This window comes from Corvus kubaryi, unplaced genomic scaffold, assembly GCF_017639235.1.
Source record: "Corvus kubaryi isolate FWS band 111438036 unplaced genomic scaffold, C.kubaryi_AGA036_p1.0 37398, whole genome shotgun sequence".
NCBI classification, from domain to species: domain Eukaryota; kingdom Metazoa; phylum Chordata; class Aves; order Passeriformes; family Corvidae; genus Corvus; species Corvus kubaryi.
The window spans coordinates 13,734,974-13,756,380 of NW_024581137.1; the positions used below are offsets into that span (position 1 = coordinate 13,734,974).

Genomic DNA, 21,407 nt, shown 5'->3' on the forward strand with positions numbered 1-21,407 from the left:
AAATATACTACCGATATTCATGTACTCTTCACAGAATTTTGGTGAGTGCTGACATCCAACAAGCACACATAAGCTAATTCTGGAAAGCATGTCAAATGTTTCAACACATCTCTGAATATTACACTTTGATACACATTATTTCCCAAATTATAAGGATGAAAATGTGTGCTTTTTTAAATTAAAACTTCCAAATACGTAGTAGGAGCTTATAAGTATAAATAGATTAGTCTTCAGTCAAAAGCAAGAGATTGATTAAAAATCTGTTTAGGTTAAAAAGATACCTTTCAATCTTTCTTCCACTTGCCCAATATTGAAACAACTTTAGTGCACTGGAGTTCAGCTTTTTATAGTAAAAAAGCCCAACCAAATATTTTTTTCTACATCCCAGGTAGCAGATAAAATCCAGAGGATATATATTACCCGCAGCAGAAAAGTGAGCTTGGAATCCCGGTAACAAATGTGTCTCTGTTTACCATTTCCCACATCAACAAGTGCTGTGATTACTTGGCCCAGGCAGCTTAGTGATCGATTTATGTTACCTGCTTCCTAAAAAAAAGAGGAGGGAACAAAGCAAATGGATTTGATGGATGGGACAGGGCCCTGCATCTGAAAGGAGAAAGATGACACAGATACTACAGAACTAACCTTTAACCTCAGTCCTTCTGTATGGGTGTCTTTCTGCCTCTCAGATCCTGCCAAGTCTACCAGGTTGAGCAGGGAAGACCGGATGTTAACAACCTCGTTGTTTTTCTCCATGGATTCCACTGTGATAGTGAAAACTGCATGTGATCTGGAGGATTCTCTGTTCATTGAGGTCGAGGCTACACGACGGTTTCTCCAGCCTGTAGTTAATACCTAAGCATGAAAAAGACATCACAATTTCAGCTGGGTCAGACTGTACTTTACATACAGGTACCATTCCATGCAACAGCTTTTAAAAACCTCAAGGATAAGAACTTTTTTACTGTTTTCCAATAGAAGTATCTTAAAAGTGAAAAAGATACAGCTACAGTCAATCTTAGCAGCAGAACTTGTTATAATATTCACTACTTTTCTCCAAAAGTGCCATTGCTGTTTGAAAGCATAACATACCCCATACTAGTGTACGTTAGTAGTACACACGCACACACACAAAAACCTAAAGTGATACAAATACTATGTGTATGTGTATTATTCATGGAGAAATAAACCTGACAATTCTGGAACACATGGTGCCCACTCGGCAGGAAATGTAGTTTTCTGTTGGTATTTCAGAGATGTGTAGGGCAAGCATTAGGGAATGATTTCTGTAATTGCCATTTAGGTATTCCAAACTCCAGAACTTCTTTGATTTCTTACAGGTATGGGATAGTTAGGAAGCATTGCCTTAAACTTTTTTACACTGTGTTTTGGAGCATGAAGATAGAGGGAGAAGGCATTGCAGGCAAAAAATGGGCAAAAAAATGTGCTTTAATCCAAGAGGAATATTTACCAAATAAGATTTAAGATGTATAGTCCAAACATTAAAAGTGCCAAAAAATACCTGGTATGCTTCAGCAGCAGATGACAACACCTGTTCAACAGCACCATCAACAAAGACTCCCTTCTTGATGTGTTCTCTGAGAAACAGTCCAGCTGAAGCAGAGTCTAGCAAGTCAAATATCTGTTCATTGTAGATTTCAATAAATGAGCATTTGCAGAGAAAACTCTTTCCACTGCCAGCCTGAAAAACACAGTAATTTACACTATAAACAGTTGGGTTTTATTAAGTCTGTCATTGTGTGGCAGCAAGTCTCTTTTCACACATACCTAAAGCTATTAGATTGCACGTATATTCTGCATACTATACATTTCTGATGCCCAGGTTACAACCAACATCCAGAAACCTAGATGCATTTTCAGACTCAAAATATAAGCACACTGGTGTCTGAAGAAACAGTTATTATAATTTGGTAGAGTACTAGATGCAAGCATTTCTCATTAACAAATTTGATGCAAGATGGCAATAATCTTGGTAACTTATTGGCTGCACACCCAGTTTACCAACCCTAGCTAATCTTTACTGTGCAACATTACTTTCACTGCAATGGTAATTATAAAATAAATGTACCTTTTCCTTTTCCCGCTCAATTAGAAAAAATAAGTATTCAAAGCTCCGTGGAATTACACCTCTCAGACTGTGAGTGAAATTATCAGAATCAGATGGTCCTAAAGAGATTTTTTAATGAAAAAAAAATTAATTAGTACTACTCAAGATTAGCAGTTGACATGAGAAATATGTCTCAAGACCAAAAAAAAAAAAAAATTAAGAAACCACTGAAAGATTAATCTCTCATGCACTCACCCATCATAGTAAAGGTTTTTCCTGACCCAGTCTGGCCACTAACAAAAAGAAAGAAAATTGAGATTAAACTTTATTCTGGCTCTGAATTTTTCATTAATCTGCATCTCTTAAGGAGAAGTCAAAACTTAAACAAACAAAAAATTTTCAAAACAGAAGATCAGGAGACAGGAGCAAACTGAGAAATCAGTCAGCTTAAAAGGTATAGAAATAGGACAACAAATTTTACCGATAAATCCCCTTTTGTCTCCCCTACCACCCACTACTTTCTTCCTAATTTCGGTTGGAAAGGGAAGTTAGCATTAAAATGAAGGCTTTCAAATATATACATTAAACTAATTTTTGGGTCAATCTTTTGAGTTTTATGTCACTCAGTAGTGCACATTAGGATATATCTGACATAAAAGTATTTTTTTCTTTTACAGTTTATTTTTTCTAATGTAGTTATTGATCATGCTAGAGAAACTTCAGGGCAATTGCATTTTATTTTTCCACATTTGTATATTGAAACAAAGTGGACTTCATAGTTTTTCAAAAGGTGTGCTACATTAAAAAACCCCAGTAAGGTTTTGATTAGATTAGCCCTTTAAGTAAGCATTTTCTGACTAAAGTCCTTCCTCAGTTTTCAAAATGAAAAAATACTGAGTTAATATAATGATATTCATACTACTAGTCATGGACATATTTCTACCTTGAAAATATCCTAAAAGTTAAAATTATCATTCATGAGTTTTCCCACAGGCAGCCAAGAGTCACCGAAGAGTTGAGCTAGCCAAGTATCAAGATAAAGCAATTTTCATTCCATTTTACTATGGACATACTGAAAACCACTAGCCTTCTCTTTAACAGTACAATGTAACTCCTACTTTTTAAGCAAATAATGGTAAGATTGAAATGAGTTTACATATGCATTATTAAAAGTATAACATCTACACATAGATTCCTCCAGAAGAGGAGCAAGGAGTACCACCCAATATTGCAAGAATATTCCTTATGCTGTGCTGCAGTAAAAACTTTTAAAGCTTACTGTAACATTAGGCAGGCTCTGGCTCTTAAAACCACAACTGCTTATTAGCACAATCTCCTTAAATGTTGCCACTGCTATGAAATGACTGCAATTGCTATGGAATTACTTACTATGCAAAGATGGTTCCATTGTAGCCATTCATACAAGATTCAACAATGTTTTTAGCCACGCTTGAGAACACAGACTCCTGGGGACAAGGGAAAGAGAAGGCACGTGGCACCACCTCTTTAAGTATCTTTTATATCAGTGTTTCCTATGCCATAACTTTATAGTGTATATAAATAGATGCATTCCTTAAGGTTAGACATGTACCATGACCCCTGGAATTCTCACAGCAAAACAATACATCCTAAGTCTTTGTGACATAAATCACACTCTCAAAAAATTGTATTCCTTGATAAACTCAAAGAGAAATAATAAAATTCAGCATCACAGTAACAGCTCCCAAAAATATAATACTAATTTTGATCCAGTGGTTTTGATTATGCTATGCACTTTATACCATCAGTAGGTCAGATGCCTGTGACACTTATGAAATCTAGTTAGCTTTCAACATTTGCCTCTGCACAATGGCACATTCAACAGACCTGCACAACTTAAGTCTCATCTACTTCCACATTTTTCCCTTAGATCTGCAAGACAAGCCTAGCTACAAATAACAGCCTACAGCAGGTGACGTTTTTTGGAGGTTTTGTTTTGTTTTTTTAACAGAAATGAAATGGAATTGAAGTCTTAGCAGAATTAAAATTATGTTCAGAATGTCGAACACAGTATTACAGAAATTAAGTTGAAGGATTTTATTTCCAGTATTACTTGCCCCAGATGAGCACTGCATCCATTTAAAAGGCAAAAGTATAAGAAGGAAATACAGTAAATGGAATATAAACGCCCAAGTTCCTTAAATACTAATGTGCAGGGATAGGAGTTGAACTTGGTGATCCCTGTGAGTCCCTTCCAACTCAGCATATTCTGTGAAATCACACCTTAATATCAGCTACTGACTGCCAGTTATTTTTATATGTTTGTCTCAATAGGCAGATTTATTTTCTGTCTATAGTGATAGATACAATGTTTACAAACAAAACTTCAATTTTAATTCAAACTCCAATTAAAGAAATTAACAGCTAAAAAATATTACATTAAAACTGTTAGAGAGCAGAATTTAATGCAGCATTTCTGTACTATAACTATGTACTTCCAATCTGACCACGGCAAAAAATTAGACCTAATGCACTATACCTTTAGAAAAGCTTAGCATAATAATTGCCAAAACTTGGGCAGAAATTACAGTAGTTATGAGATTCTGGAAATGATTACCTGTGTTGTTTCCATATTTGCAACATAATCAAAAGTGAAGATCTTTGGTTCAGGCTTCGAATGCAGGCGGATGGTATTTGATGAAAGAACAGATAAACACAGGCCTTGATCTCCATCGGTTAATGCAGGTCTGTCTGAAGGGGGACGTACCCTTACAAAAACTTTGATAGCATCACCTTCAACACTAAATAAATATTTATGCATTAGATTACTTTCAAATAGATCTAGCAGCTGTCTGATAAAATTAAATCACAGCAATCAGATTAAGCATGTGAAGTCTTAGAAAAGTCTGTCCTGAAACCATACTACTTGTACAGGAACATCATCAATTCACTACAAGACCAGTTAAACGTGAAAATGTGGCAGATTGAAAAAACAAAGAACATGCAGTTACATGCAATTTATTGCTGTGGCACCTAACTTTAGCTCTAAAAGAACACATTGCACAGTAAACTTGAGATGCCCTTCTTACTCCTGGAAGTTTTAATGGACAAATGAAGCAGATAATGCTAGAGTCCAGCAAAAAAGTTATAATTGGTGCTCACAAGAAGGGAAAGAAGAATCAATTCTTGAACAATGAATCAAATAAAGCATAGCAAGTGCCTACATCTAAAACATCCCTAACCAATTTCATCACATTTATCAGTTTTAATACGTAACTGTACATGACTTACATTGAGACTCTGAGAAATTCCGCCATAAATTCCAATACACCCATAAAATATTAAAGAATTAAATTCTTACATGAAGTGGTAGCAAGCTTGGATTTGCTTTACTTCTCTTTTCGAGAAGTTTTAGCAGGAGGGTGTTCTAACTGTTATTTTTACTTTTGGTATACAAGAGCAAGGAAGAGAACAGTTTTAAAAGTGGAGAAGGGTTTCCATGAATGAAGTGTGCAGTTGGGTAGTGGCAGAGGAAAGGGCTAAGAACACAAGCAGCAGCTGAGAAAGGGAAGATGTTATACTGTATTTAAGACACAAAATTAATTTGCCAAATGTGCTTTTGTTGTGTGACATTATTCTGAGTTGTGGCACAGTTTACACTTGGAGGAGGGCCTCTTAGTTTTTGTTTTAGTTTAGGGCTTCCTCACAGGATTGAAGTTCCTAGTGGAATATTTCTTCAGATAAACTCTAGAGTCCAGCTGCAGAATTAGTGGACAAACGAGAATTTATTGCATGGCAGCATTCCAAGAGGAACCCAATATGTCAGCACAACAATTTTATTATGAGAACTGTTTTTTAAAATCTGTAAGGATGTTAGGAGAGAAAGACAGAAATCTTAGGCAGGAAAAGATTGAAAGAAAAACCTTTAAACTATTTTACAAAGTTATGCTAGGTTTTGTTTGCACCTTCTGTGCAATGTGATTGATAATATATGGTCACTGGCCAATATTATTTTACCTAGGTGAGTTCAACAACGATATTGAAGAGTCACGCAAATCTCCTACAAAAGAAAAGGGAGACATACAAAAAATAAAATTACTGCTCAAAACCCCCCATCTAAATACAAAATCCTGTAAGCAGTACAGAGGGAAATAACTGGAGAGCCTTATAAATGCAGACAGAAATGCATGAATATATTCGGTAATTATCTTCTTTTGGCAAAAAGAAGAGAGGTAGAGAAATCTCCAGTCCTGTAATGTGAACAGGCACACACTTGTCAACATGTGTGCAATGAGTAGGCTCCTAAGTCAATGCATATAAGATTTTGCAAGTGTTTTGGAGAATTAGAAACATAAATGCTGATAGTATTACATATTCTATTATACTTTAAAAATAGCAAACTTAATGCAGATAAACCATTAAAGCATGATTTAACTTTCCTGATGTGACTGCAAAACCTCACTATCCTAAACCAGCACAACTGAGCAGCTGCATTACTTTTACTTCTGTGAAAATTAGTCACCCTGTAATGAATAAAGATATCCTGTACACATCTGGAGCACAAGTCTTATGAGGAGCAGCTGAGGGAGCTGGGGTTGCTTAACCTGGACAAAAGGAGGCTCTGGGGAGACCTTATCATTCTACAACTGCCCAGAAGATGGTTGTAGTCAGGTTGGGGTCAGATTCTTCTGCCAGGTAACAGGACAAGAGGACACAGCCTCAAGCTGTGCCAGGGGAGGTTCAGGCTGGACATCAGGAGGAATGTCTTCACTGAAAGGATGAAGAGACTTTGGAATGGGCTGCCCAGGGAGGTGCTGGAGCCACCATACTTTGAGCTGTTTGGAGTGGCACTCAGTGCCATGGCCTAGTCGACAAGGTGTTGATCAGCCATAGGTTGGACTCCATGATCTCAGAGATCTCTTCCAACCTCACTGATTCTGTGATACAAGCCTCATTTTGCACAGTTTCAGATTTCAAGGAGATGGCATATATTACCCCATAGGTAGATAAAGTGACTTATTTTTTACATAAGGGTGAATCTGACATGAAAGTACAAAATATAGTCAAAATATTAACTAAGTAAAAAAATTGCATTTAGAAAATAAGCACAATAACAATGAAAGATAATGCATCAAAATATTCCAATAATAAAGTTTCTATAAAATCTTTAAAAGAACACAGGTATTTTGTGTTTTTGTAGGAGGATCGTCTTTAAAAGCAGAATGAGCAATGATGTGCAAAGGTGCTAACCTTCTCTTTGACATTCATACTACCTAAATATCCTGCTGCTGCATGAGCTTTTTGCGTGCTGTTTTGACTTATCCAATATCTGAGAAATAATTTAGCTTCCAATTCAGTAATTTATTCTTCAATTTCATAAGTTATCAACGAAAGGAGTGCATTTTAAAACTGAAATCAGACCAATAGGTACATGCACAGCCCTGGGAAAAGCCTGAAGTTGTGTCAGAGGAGGTTTAGGCTGGATATTAGGAAGAGGTTCCTCACCCAGAGGGGGGTTGGGCACTGGAACAGGCTCCCCATGGAAGTGGTCACAGCACTGAGCCTGACAGAGTTCAAGAAGTGTTTGGACAACGCTCTCAGGCACATGGTGTGACTGTTGGGGATGGTGCTATGCAGGGCCAGGAGTGGGACTCGATGATCCTTGTGGGTCCTTTCGGACTCAGCTTATTCCGTGATTCTGGGAAAGGGCCGGCTCCCAGGTACCCCGACACCACCGGGGGCAGCGCTCTGCCGCGCAGGCACCGCAGGGCGGAACCCCCAGGGCATCAGCCGCCCATGGGGCACCGAGCACCCCCCACACGGTCGCACCTGGCCCCACTGGTTCTTACACACGGGTGATGCCCCTCCAGGGGACGGGGCGGGGCGGCCCCCCGGGCAAAGCCGGCCCCCCGGGCAGAGCCGTCCCCCGGTCCCTCTCTGCTCTCCGAACGGCGGACACATCCCCAAGCCCCTTCCCAACCGCCCCCACTCACCTCTCACGCCGGGAGCCATAGCCACTCCAGCCCCAGCAGCTCCCACCCACCCGCCGCTTCAAAATGGCGGCGCCTTTGAATTTGGCGCTCAGCGGCGCGGCCCCGCCCCCTGCCCGGGGCCAGCGCGGCCGCCGCCATTTTCCTCCGCGCCCTCTTTCCCCGCCATTGGCCGGGAGCGCCCGAGCCCCCGTCACGTGCCGGGGCGTTCCGGAAGGGAGGGCGGGCCTGTCGCGTGCCGCCCGGAAGCGCGCGAGGCGAGGGGCGCGGGCGCGGGGGCGGTCGCGGTCGCCATGAGCAAGAGGAACCAGGTCTCCTACGTGCGGCCGGCCGAGCCCGCCTTCCTCAGCCGCTTCAAGCGGCGGGTCGGGTATCGGGAGGGCCCCACGGTGGACACCAAGGTAACGCCCTGGCCCGGGGGTGGGAAGGGGCAGCGCCCGCTTCATGGCGCTTCCCGAGCTTCGATGCCCGCCCATCCCCGCCCCCTTCCTTCTCCCGTAGCGGGCGGTGGGGAAGCAGCATTCCAGGGCTTTGTAGTGCAAGGGGAGCCGTAGTTACCCGCTTGAAACTGGCCGAAATCGTCTAACTTGTTTTTTCTTCTGTGTTGGCGGATCAAAACAACTGCGACAGGTCTGAGCAAGGCTGCTGTGCTGGCCTTGCGGAGCAGCCGCTTCAGCCTCTCCGTGCCCGACCGGGCTGTGGAGGCACCGGGGGAACAGCGGTGTATCCCACCTTGAGCTGGCCTTTAAAAAGCCCAGGAAGGAGGGGGGCGGTGTGGAAAAAGTGTTCCAAAAATACAGTAATTTTTTTTTTTTGGAAAGGAGTTAACGTGGGTTCGAACTGAAAGAGGGAAAATTTAGGTTAGATATATGGAAAAAAATTCTTGACTGTGAAGGTGGTGAGACAGGTTGCCTAGGGAAATGATGGATGCCCCATCCCTGCAACTGTTCAAGGCTCGGCTGGATAGGGCTCTGAGCAACCTGGTCTAGTGGGAGGTGTCCCTGTCCACGGCAGGAGGGTTGGAACTGGATGATCTTTAAGGTCCCGCCCAACCCAGACCATCTTGCTGTAGGTCCGTGGTCACGACCTGCGGTGTGATGGCCGGAAAGGCAGGGCAGGGGCAGTAGGGTCTGAACTAGCTTATTAAAAGGCAGCCTTTCCTGAGGCACAGTTTTTTTCTGCTTTCAGTATGCTTTTGCACGTGTTTCCCTCTAAGTAGGGTTTTACAGATTACCTTAAGAATGAGCCGATCATTATTGTGGTATAGCACATGTAAAACTGTTCTTTTTGATGACTAGGAAAACTTGAGCTGTAGCGCTGTTTGTGCAGTTATGTTGTTACCTAGTCTTACTTGTACAAATGTTTGGATGATCCCAGCTCGAACTTTATGTTGCCAAAAATTAACTTAGTGAAAAAACCTCTCCCTTTCCCAGTGGAGGGAGTTGAGTTGTACTTGTGCCACTGTGAATTTACAAGCTACTTAGGAAAATACCTTTTATTGCAAGCAATGTATTGAATTTCACCACTGGCTCCATGTGCCTGTATTGCCTTTTAAGGTTCATTTCAAGTATACGTGGATCTTGAGCTAAGGAAGCCATGACCACCTGACCTCTCCAGGGTGGTCAGTAAAGTAATAGTCACAATGATTTGTTAAACAAAAAACTCTTCACGAGCTGGAATTTCAGATAAAGTGTGCCGTTAATAAATCTAGTGCAAACTGTTTCACCTCATAAGAAAGACTACATTTTGTCTATCTCTTGGTAAATTCAGTGGATTAAAATAATACTGCCTATATGTTTCCTTACAAAGTGAAGTTCTCAGTTCCTCTAATATTGCCAAACTTCAGGTTGCTGCACTGAGGTTTCCATGGCAGAAGGTTTATTTAAAAAAAAAAAAATTATCCCAAATGATTCTCCCGTCTCAGTGCACAAGTTTGAGAGAGTAGAAACAGGAGTATGATCTTCCTTGTGTCAGTGCTGCTTACAGTGATTTGCTTAGGCAGGTTTGATAACCCAGCCACCATGGACCACATTTCCCTTTGTGCTGTTTTGAGTGCAGCATAGAGGGTTCAAATATGGACCCATGCATTTAAAGTTTTTCTTAGTGCTGCGTGGCAGACAGTGCCTGTATAGTCAAGATGGTGAACAAAAGGAATGATTTCTCACTTTCCATGTCCTTGCTGTTCCAGTGTCTTAATTGAAGGAGCCCATAATCCCATGCTGGTTTTTTCAATGGGAAGCCATGTCTCAGTGGTAGAATTGGAGTGTCCTTTGGACAACGTGTGTTGGGAGGGCCCGGCGCTGGCAGCCAAGTCTCCTCAATAACCCTTCTGCAAAAGTGAAACCAAAGAGGACTGGCTCACAACTGGAGTGATTACCTGAATGGCTTTTATTTCTCTCTTGTCCAGAGAGAACAGCTTTCCCTTGCGGATGATGACAGTGACAATGGCAGTGACAGGGAAGATGAGCAACCTCAAGTGGTGACACTGAAGAAAGGGGACTTGACTGCTGAAGAAGCCATGAAAATTAAACAGCAAATCAAAGAGGCCTTAAAGTCAAATGAATCAGGTGAATTTCAAACTACTAATTTCTTGCTTTGTGTAGTCAAAGAGATAACCCATAAAAGGGGGCCTGATATTTGCTCAGTTTTCTACCATTTAATACTGTCTTTGATTAGTTCTGAATTTTTCACCTAAATAATTTGTACTTGTGGCTCCTAATCTCAAGTCATTAAGTATATATTCAGGATGTCTGGCTTTTTATAATTACGTAGTTCTGTACTTCTTGATTGTGCACCATCCTCCCTCTAAATACCCCCTTAAATTAATTTTTTTTGTTGTATTATTCCAGTGCACAGTCATTTGACATCACCTGTGATAATTTTTTGACTCATTGACTAGTTCAGCCAAATTTGACAGTGGAGTGGATGTTTTAAAGGTAATTGTGTGAGTTCATAAAAGAGAGTGTCAGGGCAGAGGGATTCAGGTCTGTCTTCAGTGGAAAGAATGGCAGATGTGTGGCTTGGGAACATATTAGCTGACTGGTCCATGTTATTACTTGCTTAAAATCAACCCCAGTATGTGTTGTGACTTGCAAATATATTAAGCAAAACTAAACAGATGGTACAATAGTGCCAAAAACCAGCAAGGTCCAGAAAAAAAAGGTTTCTTTGCTAAAAGAACTACCCAGAATGGAAAGATGGAAGCCGTGTGGGAGGGACTGCTATAGTTTGACAATAATGATGTGAAACTGCACCTGATGGATACGGTTATGTTAAGAATTTCTCTCAGTATTCATCATTCAGATATGATTAAGTGCTTTGAGTGTCCAGAAACTTCAATCATCACACAGGGTGTGATGAAATGTAGCTTTATCTTTTGCTGACGGAAGACTTGACAGATTGAATGTAGCTACTACTGTCTCTAGTGGAAATGTCTTGACAATTAAGAATATAGGACTGGAACCTCACAAGTATAAAATAGGTGAATCATAGAAACTGGATATCTTCTGTGGTTAGCCATTATGGCTATTTACAAAAGCTGCCAATTGAATTTAGAGCCCACTGTGAGGCCTAGCACATGGCTATCAATATGACATCCTTAGCTTCTCTGTATGCCATTCGGATTTGAAAATTCAAGTTTGTGCTGCCTCTGTGTAGACGTATGTGTTAAAGTTTAAATGGTATAAATGGCGAAGTCAGTAACAGCAGTGGGAGAAAGTATGTTGAGAATCTTACATTTTTTGAAAAGCAGATTGATGAGAAATCTTTAAGTTTTAATAATGTAGGTTAGCTTGAAACTGAATAGAACTGCGTCCTATTTGTTTCTGCAGGTAGATATGTATTTGTGAGGTCTAAGCAGGTATATGACTTGAACTCCTCTGAGAATATATGTTCAGCTTTGGCCTTACTTCCTGGTGTCTTCTTACTGAAGTGTAATGCATATAGATGCTTCGTGTTGCAGTTGCTAAAGTCATCACACAATTTCTTTTTACCCTCCTAGTATTGGGAGAAGTTTCAACTTATTGGAAAGAAATGTCATGGTTCTTTCTGAGCATTGGCTTCCTTTTCATATAAGCAACTTGAACTTTGAATGATCACAGTAGGAGGAAAAATGATTTTGTAAGGCTGGGCAAAAAGAAGTAGTTGTCCATGAGAATCTATTGAGGTGGAGTCCATGCTGTGAAAAAAGTCCAAAAGAGCTACGAAGCTGAATACACTGTGTGAAATGGAAGTGTATTTGAATAGAGTGACTGAACTTATTTGGTGGAAAAAGACATTCCTAAGACATAATTGTATGTAGTGAGGATGGCAGTATTGAGTCCCTGTAGGACTTTGTCACCTCTGCTTATTACCCCTTCAGCCCTTCAGTAATAACTTGCATTTGGTGGAAAAAAATCCACAGAAGTAGGTAGCAGGAGTGTTGGGGACTGCTGCCCTCTGTTCTGCATTATTGTGTTACTATTCATTCATCTGCCTTTGCAGTTAATATGAGGTCTTCGTGTCCTTTTCCTTTTTATGGCTTATGGGAATAAACAGGGTAAGTGCTACTGTGTTCCTCTGCTATGGAGAGAACCCAGTGTGAAATTTTCAATGAAGGAAGGTGTGTGTGACTATGCTACAGCTTGCTGAAGGCTTTTTTGCCTTTTGGGCCTTTTTTGCACTGTCAGTCTGACCTCTAGCTTTAAATTCTGATTTCTAGTCTGAGGCAGGTGTTTAGACATCTGTTTACTTCCAGTTTAATAAAAAGAATGTTGAGTAACGTGAATTTCTTTTATTTTTTTTGTCTGAAAATGGGAAGTATAAAGAAAGTTTGGTGCCGCATGACTTGGTTGCATTTCATGTTGCTTTGATTTTTATCCCAGAGTTGAAAGTCAAATTAATTTAATTGCTAATAGTGGACCATACTATATAGCCCCAACTTAGATCATTAGTGAAATTACATGAAGCTGTAAAGGTAATAGGAAAGTAAATTTCCCAGCTGATAATCTTCCTTTCCAGCATGCATCCATGCTGAGGCACTTTGATAGCTCCTAAGAAATGTGTTACTAGCTATCTGTTGTGAATGCAATTTTTCAAAACATGGGAAATACTCAGTTTTAAAGTTCTGCCCTCTCCTCTTTTAGATCTGTAGTGATTGTCTTAATTTGAAGGACCTTGTCTTCAGGTTTAGGATTGTGATTTTACTCTAGAATTTTCCGTATTTCATTTACATACGTTCTCCTTTGTTTTCTTCTATAACCTTTTTGACATGGCTACAGTTTTTGGTGGTTTTGTGTTGGTTTTTTTTTTTTAACTTTAGACGCCAGATGTTCCCATGATTTGCATTTTCTTTTATAGATGAATAATACCTTTTGTGTTAAACACTTTTGCATTAATGTGGTAAAACCAGCTGATTAATGTCCTAGCTGCACTTAGTTGCCTCCTAAGGCAGAGCAAATCCTAGTGAAGATTTTCTCTCGGCTTCCGCAAGTAGAGAGTCACAGGGATCTTTTTTATTTAGGACCAAACCTTTCTTATATGAGAAAAAGCCCTTCTATATTGAAATATTTTTCTCCATGGAGCAGAGACTTAGAAGCTTTTTAAAAATAAGTAGTTTGTTTATCAGCAGTGATTTTGCTTAATGTTTTATGCATCATTTTATAAATTGTCACTGTTGGTTCAGAGACAAATGGTCTTATGAAAAATTAAATTTGCACAAAAGAAAATATGTCAATTACTGCAAGATAGTTTATCCCAGCATTCGTTATAATCTATTAAATCAAATTTTGTTCCCTAGTGCTTTTCTACTTCATATGGCCTCTGGGACACTAACATGTGCAGATGACCAAATTTGGGAAAAGGTATCCTTTCATGTTCAAAGCCATATAATATTTTTCTTGTTTCATTCTATATGCTGGGTTCTGAGGAAGGACAGTAGAGAAAGAAGATAAGGAGAAAACAGTCCATGCTGTTTTGGCTATTGGAGCTCTTTCTGAATAGGCACAGGCTGCTCTGATTATATATCCAGTATGTCTCACAGAGTTAATGGTGTTCTTTATCATGTGAAGTAGCAGGAACCTAAATCAAAGCTAACTTTGCAGTATTTAAGTAAGAAAAACTTCCCAAGTGTTCTCATATACAGTTGAGACTGACTACTGGAGCAAGACTGGCCTTCTTCTCTTCAAACCACCAGTGTGCCAAATTCCTGCAGTAAATGCTTCCAAAGGCATACAGAGAGAATGGGTGGCCAGAAAGCACTGTAAGGGGCATCTGAAATGGCTGACCTGAACTTCTAGTCTTAGAAACCATTAACAAATTTGCCAGGTTATTGTAAATTTTTTCCCGACCCCCTATCTTTGGGTAGATGTATATGGTTTCCAGTGTTCCTCTGGCTGTTCCTGACAGTTTAGTGGCATTTGTTTCCTGTTGTTGCCTCATTGACCCATGTGGACATTGCTAACTACACAAATGACTACTAAATAGAAAAGCCCTGTAAACTGAAAAGCAATATTTCTTTTTCAGACTCTCATTTCTACTTTTATTGTAATATATAACTTGAAATTAAAAGAAAAGAAGAGATTTCTGACTTTGTGACTTCTTAAATTGATGTCACTTGTGAAGTGAGTTTTCAGCTCAACATCTGACTGTTGGTCAAGGAGTGTAAAAGTTTGTGATCCAAGTAAAAAGCAGCAATGATTAAGAACAGTGGGACTTTGAACTACTAGTGTAGTTTTTGACTCATTTTTTAGAAGTGGATTTTATTATTTCTCCTGTAGTGCTTTTATGTATTTTACTTTGTGTATTTCAGTTTGCTTACCAGAAATCCCGCTTTCCATAATTTGTAATACTAACAGAATCTTCTATTAGGACTCTGTTTTAAAAGCTACCAACACTGAGATTGTTTCTTTCGTTTTTTTTTTTTTTTTTTTGCATTGCTTAATACAAGTCAGTTTTTTGTAGGTCCTTGATGCAAACAAAAAAGATAGCTGATACATAAGAACCTGGTGAAATTACAAAGGATAAAGTGAGGTTGTTTTACCAGCTGGAAAAGACAATCTTAACAAATCAACACAAATTTCTTGAACTGCTACATCAAATTCTTTCAAAAAGTGTAGTCTGTCTTCACTCTCTGCACATGTTGGTAAGGCCAGGCCTATGGTGTTTCCTCATCTGCTTCATTGTTTGCCAAGCACTGCCAACACACATTGCTCTCTGAAGCTGGCCTGGGCTTCCTGCTGAAGGGAATGTCCTTGAGCATATAATGAAATTTTGACAGTGTTTAACCAGGCCAAGAGCTAAAATAATTTCCTTTGATGCAGAATAACCTGCAAATAGTATTGTGGCGCTGGAGGTCAGAGCTGAGCTAGTTGCCATTTTGGTGGAGTTTTTGAGCTTTGCTGTTTGTGCCCTTAGCTTATTTCATATTTAAATTCATATTGCAAAGGTACTTACCAGTTTCTCCATCTGGTTGGCAAAATGAAATTATTTTCATTTCATATTTTCAGTTCACAATGTGGGCAGCAGGACAGTTGTGTGTAAAATTAAAATTTCTGTCCTCTATTTTTCCATGGATTCCAAACACAGACTGTTTATCTGTTTTCTTTTGTGGATATGCTTTGAACTACATTTTTAGGGGTTAGGTTTTTAAATTTACCACTCTAAGAAAATGTAGTAATCAGTTTGTTAGAGAGTGTCCAGTAAGGTTTGATTGTTTTGCTCCTCATGCTTATCCAGTAGCTGGTTGTGTCATTTCTACAGCAGTATGGGTACTATATACAGTTGGTACTCAGACTGGCTCCAGTACATAGACAGTTGTGTCTGCGCATAAGGGAAGTTCTTCTTATAGGTCGACTTTTTTTTCCCCAGAATTTGGCTTATATTGTGTCTCAGACCTTATTTAAATTAGAAGATCTGTGTTTCCAAATAAACATTGTAGTTATGCAGCAATTAGTAAGGGGAATCATTTGCTATTAAACTTCTGAGCCCAAAAGTGGAGGTCCAGCTTCTGAGAAAAATGATGCATAGCGTATTCTGATTCACTAGGTGTAATATGCTTTCAGGAGTTCTATTTCCCTCCCAGAATTTACTGTAGGCCCTTCCTAAACTTCTGTGTCACATGTACAGCATGTAAACACCAAAGCTCTCCACGCACAGTTCTCAATGGATCGATTGAGAAGTATTCTTTTCATATCTACAGTTTATTATTGCTGGTAATTCCTTGTAACTGTAATGCTTTTCTAATGTGCCAAGACTGAAATATTTTTCCCCAAAGCTGGTTAGTTATTTTCTGCATAGTAGTATTTTCTCATAAACTAGTATAGAATCATAGAATCAAGGAATTGTTTGGTTTGGAAAAGACCTCTAAGATCCACAGAGTTCCACTTATTAAACTTGCACTGCTTTGTTGCCACTAAACCATGTCCCCAGGTGCCACATGTTTTTTGAACAGTGCAAGGGATGGTGTTTCCATTGCTTCCCTGGACAACTTGTTCCAACCCTGACAACTCTCACAGTGAAGAAATTTTTCCTGGTATGCAATCTAAATTTCCCCATGCGGCCATTTCTCGTCCTATTGCTTGTTATTTGGGAGAAGAGACTGCTGCCTACCTCACTACAACCTCCTTCCAGGTAGTTGCAGATAGAGATAAGGTCTCACTTAAGCTCCTTTTCTCCAGACTGGACAACCCCAGGTCCCTGCTGCTCCTCAATACGACGTGTGCTCCAGCTCATCATCTTATGCACCTCTTGGGAGTATTAATTCTATAGGAGCCACTGACAGAATTGATGCTTAGTTTTTCAAGCTCGGTTTCTTCTTGAAAAGGGGCTCTGAAAATTAAGGAATTCTAAGTGAAATTTCCTGCTGAAGTTGATGTCTTCATTTGTACCACACAACCCTTAAGATACCAGATTTATTAGTTGTATTGTTTTGAGAAGGCACTGAAAAGAGTTTCAGCCAGTGCTGTGTAGATAACACTGAAATGTTAAGTCTTCTGCCATAGTGCTGATATACTGAGGAATGAATTTGTGCTAAAGGGAAAAGTTATTTATTGGTTATAATTAAATAGCACATAATCTTGTCAAACACATTTCTGTTGAGTAATGAATTTCACAAAAGTAATTTAGGAAAAATACCTTGCACAGAACCTATGGCTCCTTAACATTCTGTCACATATACATTACAAAAATTGCAAACTACTGCAGCATGAACCTTTGTGTCTGATTCACGACTTTACAATTACACTTTATCTTCCAGAAATACTGCCCTGATGCTGTTACTTATGCAGTAGCTTTCCCACTGCCTGATAATCATGGAAGGGACTTCTCCTGTTTTCAGGATCGTTGTCTCTCCTCTGCATGTACTAGAGCAAAATCAGTCAGTTGGAATAGTTGGGTGATTTTGCAGATACAAAGAAACCCTGAAACTTTCATCCCTTATGATAATAAAGGGGAGGTTTATTACCATGTGATCTTTTCAGCTGTCTCAGCAGAACAGAATATATTAGGGAAAAAATGGTTTTTCTTGTACGTGTGCCATTTTGTTATTTACAGAGATGCCATGCATTTGTTGTCATGAATTCTACAAATACGGAAGCAGAGTGAGAGGATCCTATGAAGTTATCCTCTCCATTTTGGTAAGCGGATGTGAATGGAATGTGTGGGAAAAGCTCTACTGCACACAGGCTCTTCTAAGTTAGAGCTCTGGTTAGTGAAACCCCATTTCCAATAGGAACTGCAGGAGGATGGTCTTCAAGGGCTGGCTGCCATGGAGCAGGTGTGTGTTCATAAAGGACATTCATTGATACAGAATTTATGGCCGAAAAGTACATTTTCATGATAGTTGTATTCTCTCAGAGGTCTCACTGATCTTGGTCCAAGATCATAGTGGTTCAGGATAATAGTGAAAGTCTGTTTGTGAACATGTGCAGATGAGTTCTGACTTTACTCTCTTTATTACAGATGATGAACCAGAACCTGCTGATGGAAAAATTATGTTCAGGAAACCAGCCAAACGTTCATCAGAGAAGTGTTTGGACTTCAATGTAAGCTCAAGTAAGAAGATGAAAGAAGCAAAGAAAACTAAGAGGGAAGCAACTACTTCTCAGAGTACAGCTAAGCAAGTCAAAAACAGCAGTCTTCTCTCATTTGATGATGAGGAAAATGATGATTAGGGGTTGTATTTTTTTACCTTTTACTTGCCCTTCTAGAGACCTAAATAACATTGAGGGCTTTCATAGAAATTGAAGCATGGTGTCTGAGTTTTCTCTTACTTTGTTATCGTCCAACTAGAGAAATATAGTATAAAATTAGCAAGAGCTAAGTCTTTGCAGTTAGTTGGAACTGTATGTCATGTCTTTATTTTAAAAGAGAATTTAACCATGTATGTAAAAGCTATTTGAGGTCACAATGAGTAGCAAGATATACCTGTATATATTCAGCTTATAGATTTTCAATCAATCCATTTTAAAATGCCCTCCATTACTAAAAAGTATTTCCTCTGTATTGAATAGCCTTAGTTGACAGTTGTGTAGTTTTTACCTGTTATTATTGACATTCAAGAGAGACACCTCATTGCTGTGGAACAGAGACTGAAGTTTTCTGTCTCATAGCTTAACTTTTGTTAAGGTTTGCACAACCTTTGCATTTGTGATTTGCAAGATCAGCTCTTTGCAGAGCCTTACCGTAAATGACGCTGCAGTTACTGAAGTCATGTAGTCTTGATCCTGTCTTTGGTGCATTCAGTCTGAGAAACATCAAATTAGTTTGAATTGGTTGTGATAGCAAGGTATAAAGATTTTGATTCTAGTTGATGGTATCAACTAATACAAAAGAAGCCTAAACCGTTAGAGATTGTGCAATTTGGTTTTGACACTGATGGGCTCAGTGGTTTGGTGGTGTTTTGGTTTTTTTTTTTAAATTATATTTGTTCCAGTTGGCTACTTATGTTTCATAATTATTTGGGATCTCAGCTTGTTTAAAAAAATGTATTTCATCTTTAAGTTGTGGAAAAGCATTAACTTAGTTTTCTTCAAGTAGGGGGGAAGTTGTAAACAGGGAATTTAAGTCAAGAAACACTAGCTGTTGTGTGTCTTGGTTTAAGACAGTTTCTGGGGCAGACACTCCAAAATGAGTTACTGCCCCTTTTAGTTGTAACTGCTCCCCTTTCACCAATAAGCAGAGATGAAAGCAAGAACATATAAGTGAAAAAATAACAGTTTATTAAGAAATGAATTAGCAACAGGCAGAATAACAGTAATCATCACTAGATACAAAGGTGCTGAATCCCATGGACTATCCAGGAACCAAGAAAACAAGGTAGCAGAGAAGTCTGTCCCCAAAAATGTTGGCCTTCATAAAAGACCACGTGGTCCAGGGGACAGAGACAAGCTGGTGGAGCAGCCCCTTCTCCTGACCATGTGGTGGAGAGAGAACAAAGGGGAAAAAAGCCCCACAGCATCTGATACTCTGTGATTATAAAAGTCCCTGCTGAAACTCTGATTATAAAAGTCCCTCTTCCCCCAAACAACAACCAATGAGGAACAAGGACAAAACAAAAGGAAACCTGGACTCCAAAACCAATCAAATGCTGCTGATCCGTTTGCTCCACATCACCCAACAGGGTCTCTCTCCCGGCAGCGGCAGCAGCTCCATCAGCAGTGGCAGCTGGAACTGGTCAGCAGCTGGAACTCGTGGAGGGACTTGGCCTCTTCCTCAGCAGAAGATGACAGGCAGATGGCTGGGGCAACCTGGACTCTGTGCCCTCCCGCTTCAACTGAGTGCTGCTGGTGGGCTGGAGTGACTGTATGGAGCAGGAGCTGTTCTGTTTTTCCCACTGTGGTGCCATGGCTGGCCATCCTGGGTGACAACAATGAAAGAGAAAGGAAGGAAAAAAGGTCTGAAGAAAACGTCCTTGCTGGCCCAGAGACCAAAACAAAGGGGAGCTTCTGCCTTGCGCTGCCTCAGCTTCTCAGTAGCTAGCAGAACGAAAGAGAGGCCTGTGTGAGTGTTGTCCTACTTTTAAAGGGATCCTGGCACCTCCTGCCTCCACGAACCTGGAGCAAGACCCTCAGGTTCTGCTTCTGACCCCCAGGTCTTAAAGGGAGAGTAACAATCTTGGCAGGTGGATGTAGAAAGAAAGTGACCATTTCAGCACCTTTTCTGTAACAGGATGTGCTGAAATTCAAAATGACACTGAAAGGTGATGGGATTTGGGAGAACACGGTGGTGGAAATGTGACTAGTGACTTTGAAATTATTTGGATGTATGGTGTGTTCTGTAACCATATGAAACCAGTTCTGCTGTGTGACAGAACAGTCAAAATTATTCGGCCTGTAAAGCTTCGTTGAGGAGCAAATTTCAAGTTGCTGTGTGAAACAGCTGGTTTTAGTTTGTTCATCTGGTATTAAACAATAAATTATGTTTTCTTTTAAGTGGATCAAAGATATTTTAATAAAAATTTCAGTACATGAAATGAGATTTTTTTTGCTGCCTGATATTGGAGCCTCCTGTACCTGTTGCCTATCTCTCTACATACCAGCTTCCTGCAGCATAACATCAGATGCAAGTCTGCACACTGTTTCACACCTTTTGTGTGAGTCTATGTTACCCTGAGTTTGAAAATGAATAGATCTGTTGTCCTTTCAGAAAATTGAAACCAGACCTGTAAATGGGTATTAAAGTCTTGTTGCACTGGTCTCATATTAGAATAGTGAGAGAGGTACTGTGTGGCAACCTGATTATTCCCATGAGGACATGCTACATTTGTAGATACATAATTTGTCTGTATTCTCTATATATAAAAGAAGAACAAATTTAAAGAAGTACAAAACCAAAGGTTCCCAGGGCTTAGTATTTCCATTTATTTTGTATGCTTAAAACTTCTTTGAATCCATTAAATACACATATGTGTATGTGTGTATATATATATACACATACACAGCCATGAGTAATCTTGTAGCTTTCCAGCATACAAAAGGAATATTTGGGCATATGTCAACAATGGAGTAAAAACTCTGACTTGCTGAGACTCATCTAAAAGAATGAATTAACCATTGGCTGCTTACTTAAAAGTTTTCTGGTTCTGTTCATCAGCACAGAAATATGTTTGCTTACATTTTTCTTGCACAACCTGGAAGCTCTTGACTTGAGCCGTGAGGCTGTTTAGGAGACATGGCTATCAAGATAAGTGCTTGCCAAGGACCAGAGGGAATTTGGTTTTACCTTAAAATTAGAGAAACCCTCACAAATATGCAGTTGATCTGGTCTGTTCAAAATAAGAGTGGGATCTTGTTTGAATCTGGTTAGTAATTGCATTTAAACAAAAGTCACCATTTTTAGTGAAAGACGGGAGTCTGAAGTCCAGTAAAAGGAGGGTTACCTTGAAGTATCGAGTG

General features: G+C 39.7%; 2 protein-coding genes across 3 annotated transcripts in view; one reads left to right on the forward strand and one right to left on the reverse strand.

The window, feature by feature from the left end:
- The window catches only part of KIF15 (kinesin family member 15), a 35,756-nt gene extending 27,652 nt beyond the window's left edge, over positions 1–8,104 (reverse strand). Inside the window, exons 1-9 of the mRNA XM_042043566.1 lie at positions 8,041–8,104; positions 6,065–6,107; positions 4,665–4,848; positions 3,458–3,534; positions 2,324–2,361; positions 2,090–2,187; positions 1,523–1,702; positions 646–855; positions 421–546 (exon numbers count right to left, since the gene is read on the reverse strand). Of these exons, the coding sequence (XP_041899500.1) occupies positions 421–546; positions 646–855; positions 1,523–1,702; positions 2,090–2,187; positions 2,324–2,361; positions 3,458–3,534; positions 4,665–4,848; positions 6,065–6,107; positions 8,041–8,059 (975 nt within the window). The 5' untranslated portion in view covers positions 8,060–8,104. The remainder of the gene's footprint in view (positions 1–420; positions 547–645; positions 856–1,522; positions 1,703–2,089; positions 2,188–2,323; positions 2,362–3,457; positions 3,535–4,664; positions 4,849–6,064; positions 6,108–8,040) is intronic.
- A 152-nt stretch (positions 8,105–8,256) lies between these two features.
- On the forward strand, positions 8,257–20,488 carry KIAA1143 (KIAA1143 ortholog). Of its 2 annotated transcripts, XM_042043731.1 has the most exons (4): positions 8,257–8,438; positions 10,445–10,604; positions 17,566–17,648; positions 17,974–20,488. In XM_042043731.1, the coding sequence occupies exons 1-4, from the start codon at positions 8,331–8,333 to the stop codon at positions 18,058–18,060; spliced, it is 438 nt and encodes a 145-aa protein (XP_041899665.1). In that variant the 5' UTR covers positions 8,257–8,330; the 3' UTR covers positions 18,061–20,488. The 2 variants fall into 2 exon arrangements, with proteins under 2 accessions (XP_041899665.1, XP_041899664.1); XM_042043730.1 differs by lacking the exon at positions 17,566–17,648 and having other exon boundaries at positions 8,267–8,438.
- Positions 20,489–21,407: the final 919 nt, after the last annotated feature.

What these genes read in the sequence shown, in the direction of transcription:
- KIAA1143 (XM_042043730.1), top strand. Translation starts at nt 8,331, where the DNA reads ATGAGCAAGAGGAACCAGGTCTCCTACGTGCGGCCGGCCGAGCCCGCC. An exon ending in GCCCCACGGTGGACACCAAG is followed by an intron (nt 8,439 to 10,444) that starts GTAACGCCCTGG and finishes TCTCTTGTCCAG; the next exon opens with AGAGAACAGCTTTCCCTTGC. An exon ending in CTTAAAGTCAAATGAATCAG is followed by an intron (nt 10,605 to 17,973) that starts GTGAATTTCAAA and finishes TCTTTATTACAG; the next exon opens with ATGATGAACCAGAACCTGCT.